This window comes from Rutidosis leptorrhynchoides, chromosome 8, assembly GCF_046630445.1.
Source record: "Rutidosis leptorrhynchoides isolate AG116_Rl617_1_P2 chromosome 8, CSIRO_AGI_Rlap_v1, whole genome shotgun sequence".
In the NCBI taxonomy this organism is placed as follows: Eukaryota; Viridiplantae; Streptophyta; class Magnoliopsida; order Asterales; family Asteraceae; genus Rutidosis; species Rutidosis leptorrhynchoides.
The window spans coordinates 69,479,819-69,489,670 of NC_092340.1; the positions used below are offsets into that span (position 1 = coordinate 69,479,819).

A 9,852-nucleotide genomic window follows, 5' to 3' on the forward strand; every position below is an offset into this window, starting at 1 on the left:
AAATCAAATCAAATCAAAAAAAGTAAAAGTCCAAATTGAAATAGGTGCCTACAGAATAAGATGATGATGCGGTTTTTTTGCAAATTAAAATTGTTATGTCCGTAAGTGTTCATCATCATGAAAACACCAAAACTGAATTTCATCGATGAACAGTTTCGACGGTTATGAACATCAAGTTAAGATTGATTTTGAGATTTAGCACGTTTTGAATCCAAATTCCTTCATGAAAGTTGTTGTACATCAAGTGTATAACCTTCGTCAATCGAATTCATAACCAGTAACTTCACATAAACTTCAAATTTCAATCATGAACAGTCTGTTGACTTTTTATTACGAACCTTTGACCATGAAATTGATGCTCAAATCTGAATGTTTAGAGCTGAAAATTTGCAGGTAGTTTCACTAGAAGATAATGAACACTTCTGCTTTTTTACTTTTTGTGTTTTCATTTAAGATCATTCCGGAGCTCAGATAAATGACGTTAATGATGTTGCAGTCGTATGGTTATCTTCCATTTATTTTGCATTTTGCCTTAACTGGGTTATGTATACGTATTTCCATTTGTTGATTTGCTTGTATATACAGCAATATCTGATTTAAGGATAAGTGGTATCCTTAAAATACGGGTAGCGAATAGAAGTAGTAATATAGAAATTTTGATAAAATTCTCATTACTATGACTAATATAGATCCAAAATTATCACATGGAAGTGGTTTTTAAACTAAAAAAAAAAAAAAACAAACTTCTATAAATTGTTAAATTAAAGCTCATACAAGCATTGCAGAAGCCAAAAATAAAGCAACACTTAACCATAATGAATCCAGTTTTCATTTACCTTTTTCTCTCTGTCCTTATTGATCCTTCATCATCTTCACTTTATACAAGAACAGGATACAAACAATTCATCAAGGATCTAAATCTGCACCCAACACTTGATGCTAACATCTTTAAGCAAAACACATCAGATTATAGGATTGTTGAGAAGCCATTAAGGCTCCCAGTTCTTGGCCAATCAGGTGCATCGACTCCTAACATTGTTCATGCTACTGGATATGTTCGAATTAAACACACTATTGGTGGAAGGTATCAATTTTTATTTTTTGTCACCATAATGTATTCGAATTAAACACGCTGCTATAGAAAAATTTAAATTGTAGGATGTTCTATTACTTCTTTCAATCGAGACACAGAGAGGATGATCCTGTGGTTATATGGTTAACTGGAGGACCAGGTTGTAGTAGTGCAATAGCTCTTTTCGAAGAAAATGGCCCGTTCCTTTTGAACAAAAACTTATCTCTAGTCTGGAACAAATACGGTTGGGATAAGGTATGCTATAATCAATTACATGTATATATGTATAACAATCAAGGTAGTAAAAGACATAAATATTTCAAACATAAATATTTAAATATAGGCACAAAATCTTATTACTTTAACTTTGATATGACTTCTTAACGTTTGCGCGACACAGAACATGCTAGTCGCCGAACTGACATGATCACAACAGTAACATTCCAACTGGTATGAAAAAAATAAGAGTAACAGATTCCAACTGGTATGACAGGTAGCCAACATGATATACATTGACCAACCTATTGGAACTGGTTTTAGTTACACTTCAAGTGAAAAAGACATTCGACATCACGAAAAAGGCGTGAGTAATGATCTTTATGATTTCTTGCAGGTTTGTGCTGCTTATTTATTATTAGTTATTATTCTTAACATACCTAAAATCGCTACACATAAATGAATAATAAGATTTAAACGTGAAACAAATAACAGGGGTTCTTTACAAAGCACCCTGATTATGTGAAAAACGAACTCTACATAACTGGAGAATCATACGGAGGGCACTACGTTCCAGCTTTGGCTTCTCGTATAAACCACAGGAACAAAAACAAACAAGGCATTCATTTAAACCTAAAGGTGACGTTACAATCTACTACTAATTATTCTAACTTTATTAAGTGTTTCTCATTGAATTCTGATTAAGTGAACAGGGACTTGCAATTGGAAATGGTATGACTGTATCTGGAATTCAGTTCGGGCAGGCAGACACTGATTTTGCTCTTATGAACAACTTGATTAACGAGACCGATTATAAAAGACTTAATCAGATAGTGCAAAAATGTGAAAAGGCAGCCAAGAAATGCGGTACACTAAGCCAAGGTTGCAAAACTCGTTACTCGATAGGTACTCGGGGAGTGCTCGGATGTTGACCAAGTTTGACTTTGACTGATTTTAACCGATTTCTGACCGATTTTCCAAGTAATCCCAAGTTGTAGCCGAGTTTTGAATTAGTTTTAACCGATTTTTTGAGTAATCCCGACTTTTGGCAGAGTTTTGACTGAATACTTGGAGCTCCCCGAAAAACGAGTACCCGGCGAGTACTTGGCGAGTAATTCATAGTTCTGCAACATTGAACTAAGCCTTCTACAATCAATCAAGTAATTTTAAAAAACTTTCAGAATTTCATTGACCTTATTAAAGTTGAGTATATTGTGTTCCAGGGACTGATGGTGAAGAGAGCTGCCTTAAAGCCGTGGAAATATGTCAACAAATTTATCAGGATATTATTTCCATTAGCCATATATGTGTAAGAACTCAAATATCCTACATCTTCCAAGGTTAAAAAAAGTAGTGAGACGGAGAAGAGTCTGTCGGGACTTTAAAAGGACTAGTTGGTCGTGTCGGTTGTTGACTGACTTTGACTTGACTTTTTAAAAATAAATATTTCAAACATATTAAAACACACCCTAAGACTGACTTTTACTTGACTTTTTATTTATAAATATTTCAAACATATTAAAACACACCCAAAGACATACTTTGACTTGACTTTTTACGGTTTTTAATGTTGACCGACTAATTAGATGTTTTTCTGGACGGTACGGGATAGGTTAGTCACCAAACCGACTAGTCGGCCAAGACGGCCGCCTTTTACACTGACATCATCACAACGCAATTTAAACGAACTTAATTGACTTTGTGTTTTTTTTAAACGGAAATTGACTTCATGTTTTATGGCAGGAATATGATATCAGGAGGCGAAATTGCTATAATATTACGGAAAACGTTGACAAATATTTGAACAAGCCATCAGTAAAAAAGGCATTAGGGGTACCACAAGATATAATGTTTGCGTCGTGTAGTGATGTAGTGAAACACGCATTGCTGGCAGACATCATGAGACACCTCGAAGGAGGCCTTCCGGAACTTTTGGAAGAAGGTATCAAAATGCTTATATTTGCTGGAGATTGTGATTTTGCCTGCAACTGGATTGGTATGATTCATTCATTGATTCTCAAATCGTGTTTATTTATTTCTCTGTGTTTGAAAAAAACATGAGCTGTGAATGAATATACAGGGAACTATAGATGGGTTAGAGACATGAAATGGTCGGGTCAATCGAATTTCAAAGCATCGAACTTTATCCCGTTTCAAGTAGACGGTAAAGAAGCTGGAGAACTAAAGAACTATGACAATCTCAGTTTCCTTAAGGTCAGCGTTCGTGTGTGTGTGTGTGTGTGTGGATGATAACTGTATATGCATATAACTAAGAAGCTGTTTTTGGTTTCATACAATTGATAATTTGTCTGAATCAGGTGCATGAGGCTGGACATATGGTACCGATGGATCAACCAAAGGCTTCTTTGAAGATGTTAAAAAGGTGGATGGATGGCAAACTTAGTGTGCCTGAAGCAGAAGATTCCAGATCTCTAACTGATTAATTTACAAACATTTGAAAGAGATTTACACACACCGTATATTCAATATGTTACAAAAAAATCTTACCTTTTATATTATTTATTTACTACATGTCATTAAGAAAGGCATAAGGCTGTATAAACTTGAGACAACATTAGGATCCCATATCTATATCTATATAATCTTATTCATCTTCCTTTATAAATGTAAATATATGAAAGACACATTTATAATGTTATGTACATGAAAAAATAACAAAAACAATCAAAGTGACTAAAATTTATAGACAGTTAACATTTAGCTCTTACTCGGGAGATCAGTTCACGCAACGAATCCATTACTGGTCGAAAATTAACAAACAATCGGTCGATAGTCAATCTGGTGACAGTCGTCAATTGGGAGATAGTCTACAATCGAGCGACAATGGAGAGTGTCGAGCGAAAGACAAAATTGATGCGAAAGACATATTGTGCGATGGACTAGAGTGTAGTGCGACAGACTAGATTGTCAGCCGACACTCAAAAATGTGTCAGAAGATCTTAAAAATTGCAGATTCTGGCAGTGGTTCGCGGTTGTACGTAGTGGTCGGACGACGGTTTTTGACAATAAAAAGGAACTAGACCACGAAAATTGGCAAAAAGGTCCGTTATAGGATTTCTAACACTTCTACAATTTTACTTTTTCCAAAAACACCTAAAATCGTTCAAGTTAAATCAATATAAAACTCGACTTTTTCATACCTAAAACCTTCGATTACGGACAGATTTGTTTACGAAAACGAGATCTGAAAATTGGAGTGTTTTTATGTTGTAAGGGAAGATTTTTCAACAATCAATTTCAGATTAAACACATAAAAATGATATATGCCATGTTAGGGTAAAAACATGATGAACACATAAAAATAAAAAGTTCTAACAACTCAGTAACAAATTTGCTGGAAAGTAGTTCGATCCTACAATCTAGGGCTCTTATACCACTTTGTTGGTGCTTAATCAGATCTTGGGATCGAGGGTTCTAACGAAATGATAACTTTTAGGTATTCAAAGTAAGGTTGTAAAATTCGCTATTTGGGATTAATCGGGACTTAGAAGGGATTAATCGAAAATTCGGAGATTAATCGGAGATTAATCGGATTGTATTGTATACATTTAAATATTAAATTTTAAAAATTATATGTGTAATTATAAAAAAAACCATAAATATAAAGATAATTTTTAACATAATTGTTTAAAATTGTTCATTTTGCTTCAAAACTATAAATTCTAGTTTAAATTCATGTTAAAATGCTAACCATTTTTTACTTTGATTGATTTTGATTACCAAATTCGATTTTTGATCCATCAATTGACGTTGACCGTTTAATTAAACAAATTTTTGGAAATCGGAACGGATTGCTCCTAAAAAAGATTAATCGTGGATTAATCGGCGAGTAATCGGGTTTTTTACAACACTGATTCAAAGCATCATTTTTACGTCAAAGACACTCAAAATGCATAAAATACAGCAATAATAGCAATTTTATGAAACATCCGTTTAGCACTCAGCCAGGCCGCCCAACGTCATGCGTAAGCTTCTATGCTTGAGCCCTTGAATAGTCGCGTGAGCGACACATAGCCACTTCAGCCCAAGTCAAAGTCGGTTGCATAAATTTCGCATAATCAAATAAATCATCATCTGACACGTGTTTCTGAAAAATCTGGAGGATCTGCGCCTATAAATAGACCACAGGGTCACCACATTTCATAGTTCAGTCAGTTGTGACAGAGGACACACTTTCTCTCACACACAGTACTTTCTGTCTCTAGAACTTCACCGCTTAGCAACATTACGCTAGACTAACCAACTTGCAATTTGGTCCAAGAAGACTGATAAGGCCACCCCACGGAGATCTCGTATGTGTTCCAGTTTTGTAGGGATCTTATCCCGAGGGCAAACATCAGTCGGCAACACATCTCATCACGTTGAGTCGTTCTAGTTTTGTACTCGTACCTTTTAGCCGCTAGACGAAAAATGGTACCAACATATGGTGCCATCCGTTTCAAAGAACAACAAACACACAAAGAACGCAAAAGCAAACGACACCCCTTCAAAACGTATTCCGATAGAACCAATCACTGAAACCCTTTGTGAAAAAATACCACCTAATCAGCTCACTATGGAAGATTCTTTAATTGAAGAGGGTGAGCGTGAGAACACTGAAGTATCCAAAGAGCATGTGAATGAAACAACGGAACGTTTAAAGAGAAAATCGTTGGAAGTCCCAAAAGGGCAAATGTGGCAAGCAAGACGGGGAATGCAGAACGTCTTTTTTTAAAAGAACATCTGAAGCAAATACAAGACAATTGAACAGGGGAAAGACAGTTTCAAAACATCAATTAAACAGGCTAAGTTTGCTTTCAATAGTGCAAGACCTAGTTCTGTTGGGCGGTCACCCTTCTCGGTGGTATATCAGCCACCGCATCTTCACGTGGTTGATCTTGTTGCTTTACCACCAAAAGCTAAATCACATGCTATTGCCTCCAAAATGGAAAATGATTCCCTTGATGTTATTGCGGAAGTCCGTCAAAAGTTGGAACAAACTAATCTCAAATTTAAAACGTGACAAGCATCGGCGCGAATGCAATTTTGAAGTCGGAGATTTGGTTATGGTTTTCTTAAGGTGTGAACGATTTCCTGTTGGGAAATATAGTAAATTACAACCCAAGAAATACGGTCCCTACAAGATACTACATAAGATCAACAGTAATGCATATGTCGTTGACCTACCACCTTCCATGAATATTTCAAGTACTTTCAATGTAGCTGACCTTCCAAAGTATCATGATGCAGACGATCCATTATACCCGGATAATTCGGGGACGAGTTTTTTTCAAGTGGGGGACTCTGACGCAGGACTAGCTACAATTGGGTCAAAGAAAAAAAATTGCAACTGGGCCAGAGGAAGATAAAGACCCGGGTGGATCTACTGGGCTAAAGAAAACAAATGGCAAGAAGTTGGTTTGAGGAAGCAGCCAAGCAATTCATCATTATCTTTAATTTAAAGTTTTAATATATTTACTTGTTGCTTAAGTTTAGGAGTTTGAGTTTACTTATTTTTTCTTTTGTTCCCTTATAAGTAATGGGGTCTTCATTAGTTAAAGATAGCTTGAATTTAATTAAAAATTCTGTCACGACCCGAAAAATTTCGACTAATTTTGAACCAAACTAACGATTCGATTTCATAAATTCTGACATGATAAGTAAAGTCTGTTATGTTGCGTCTCAAAATTTTTGAACTATTTTCGTACATTCATTTGACTTCGACCATTTCCGACGATTCACGAACAATTAATTATAAATAGATACACACACACACACACACACACACAGATATATATATATATATATATATATATATATATATATATATATATATATATATATATATATATATATATATATATATATATATATATATATAAATTTGAAATAATATATGTTGTTGTTATTAAAATTAGTTATGTAAAATAAAATAAAAATAGGATATTATAATAATTATTATTTAAAACATATCTATATATAAATAAAATATATTAAAAATAAATATTAAATGATTGTAATACTCGTTTGATGTTTCGATCGATATTAAACAAGTTAAAAACGAACTTATGTGATTTTTTTAAAAATAAACGGTTATCCGAAAATGAGTTAAATAAATTATAGGCTTATTAAAAATGTATTTAGGAGCTATTTGTTAAATTTTAAAACTTTTTATATTTTTACCTGGGATCGAGCGCGGATAGTGATTTAAATTTTATTTAATAATTTTAAAAACAATTAATGACCATTTTTATAAAATAATGATTAGAATAAATATTCGTAATTTATGTAAAATCTTGAGATTTTTCTGAAGACTTTTATCTAACTCTGCTTAACAATGGAGTACGAATTAATATTCGTAAAATTGGTTGTCGACTAGAAAATGACAAGATTCATGGTGGCTATACTATGTGTGCAGTTTTAAACTCTAATTATTATAAGTGAATGTGAGTGGGTGTTCCTTTCAACCTTCATCTATATCACATTATAGATGCATATGCAAATACGTTTAATTTTCACACAAACACAAACCCCACGTTTTTCTTCTCTTAATTATTTAATTATTTAGTGATTGCTTTTTCTCTAATAATACACCCACTTGTTTCAATCAATTGGTTCGTGTGACGATCGCTCCAAATCTATTTGGCCGAATACGTCATTCATTGATTTCATTGCGAGGTATTTGACCTCTATATGATACGTTTTATAAACATTGCATTCTTTTGAAAAGGCACACCATAAATGAATATTAAATCAAAGGTTTTCGACATCTGATAATTTCTACATATAAACAATCACCTTATATAATAGTTTACAACAGTACTTCCGTTGACAATGCAGTCTAAATAAGGTATATGGTGATGAATTGGTGAATGCAACATTTTCTTGAAAAATATGCCATGTAAGATTCCATGCACATAGCTTGTCTATCATATAAGCAAACAGCGGAAGACTTCTAGGGAACCTGAGAATAAACATGCTAACAAGTGTCAACACAAAGGTTGGTGAGTTCATAGTTTTAGTGTTTCGCATAATCTGCATATAAAAGTGGATAACAAGATTTCAGTTGTTTCATCCAGAAACGTTTATCAAAATATTCTACGAAATTGAGCACCCTGGTAACTAAACTTAACGTATATATAATTTGTACCCTTTGTATAATCATCTTAATAATACACGTAAACCAACGTGTACGCTTCTCAAATAGCATACGTCCGTTAAAAGGCTAGTGCTCTAGCTCGGACGGGGATATCAAGCCCTATGGATCCATATACTACTACTCGCGCCCACCAGTTCTTATAACTGGCAGTTAACAGTTACCAAAGCTAAGGGATTTTCGGTTCAAACTCAGTGTAGAATTTAGTATGTACTTGTATCCATTGCGTTTAAAATAAAGTGCATGTATTCTCAGCCCAAAAATATATATTGCAAAAGCAATTAAAAAGAGATCAATGAAACTCACCTTAGCAGCATATAAAGTCGTTCACCAAAATGTGATCGAAACTCGGATTACCAAATAACCGTAGATCTCAACCTAGAGAACATATGTTGGTCAATAAATGTCTATCAAGCTAGGTCAGGTCATAGTGTATAACAATCCTAATGCTCGAGATCGACATACAAAAGTTATCCAAAGTCGTTTCAAAAAGTCAATTTTGACAATAATTCAACAAAACGAGACGTGCCTTATATATGGATTCATTTACTTGCCTGGTAATATTCAAAAATCCAATTTATCATTCTTACAAACAAGTTTCAAAAGCAATTTCAATCAATGTCAATCATAATTCAGTTGATCATAACTTTTAATTCGTTCACCGAAATTACGCGATTTCTAAATGAAAAGTTATTGATTTTTCGCCAGCTTTCCAAAAACATGCATATCATATACCTTTTATCAGTAATATATGTATTTACTTCGTGATTCATCATAACTGTTTAACGACAAAATTTAGCGTACAATAATGTATAAATATATACACTCGAGCACTAGTATGTATACACTATTAATTTATAAAATATAAAATATAAATGCTTACGTATTAATATTGAGATTCAATATTGTAGAAAAGTACGTAGACGCAACAGAGATGATAAACACTAGATTTGATTCATAAATATACCCTCGAACATTACCCATAACCTCTTTGGCAATAACCCATAATTTCCTTAGCTCTATCCCGCTCTTAAAACCATTTTGAAAGTGACACACTCATAACCTCGTCGTAGTATTTTATGTATAATACTAATTAATAATAATAAGATTAATAATAATATTAATCTTAATAATAATAATAATAATAATAATAATAATAATAATAATAATAATAATAATAATAATAATAATAATAATATAAATATGGAGTATGATATGTATGTGTGTAAGACAGAGACCAAAATGCTCGAGCTTTTATAGGTGTGGCCTGATTCTGATGCCCATGCGATCGCATGGGTTTTATGCCTATTTGCCATGCGATCGCATGGCCGTCAGATCCAGCTCACATATTTTTTGTAATTTTGTTTGTCGACATAATTTAATATAATATATATAATATATTTAATTT

The 9,852-nt window shown here is 33.5% G+C and overlaps 1 protein-coding gene across 1 annotated transcript; it reads left to right on the plus strand.

Moving 5' to 3' along the window:
• The first annotated feature begins 777 nt into the window (after positions 1 to 777).
• On the plus strand, positions 778 to 3,732 carry LOC139863514 (serine carboxypeptidase-like). Its single transcript, XM_071852140.1, has 9 exons — positions 778 to 1,084; positions 1,159 to 1,327; positions 1,566 to 1,685; positions 1,784 to 1,927; positions 2,002 to 2,155; positions 2,512 to 2,597; positions 3,032 to 3,284; positions 3,369 to 3,502; positions 3,607 to 3,732. The coding sequence occupies exons 1-9, from the start codon at positions 816 to 818 to the stop codon at positions 3,730 to 3,732; spliced, it is 1,455 nt and encodes a 484-aa protein (XP_071708241.1). The 5' UTR covers positions 778 to 815.
• The last annotated feature ends 6,120 nt before the right edge of the window (positions 3,733 to 9,852 follow it).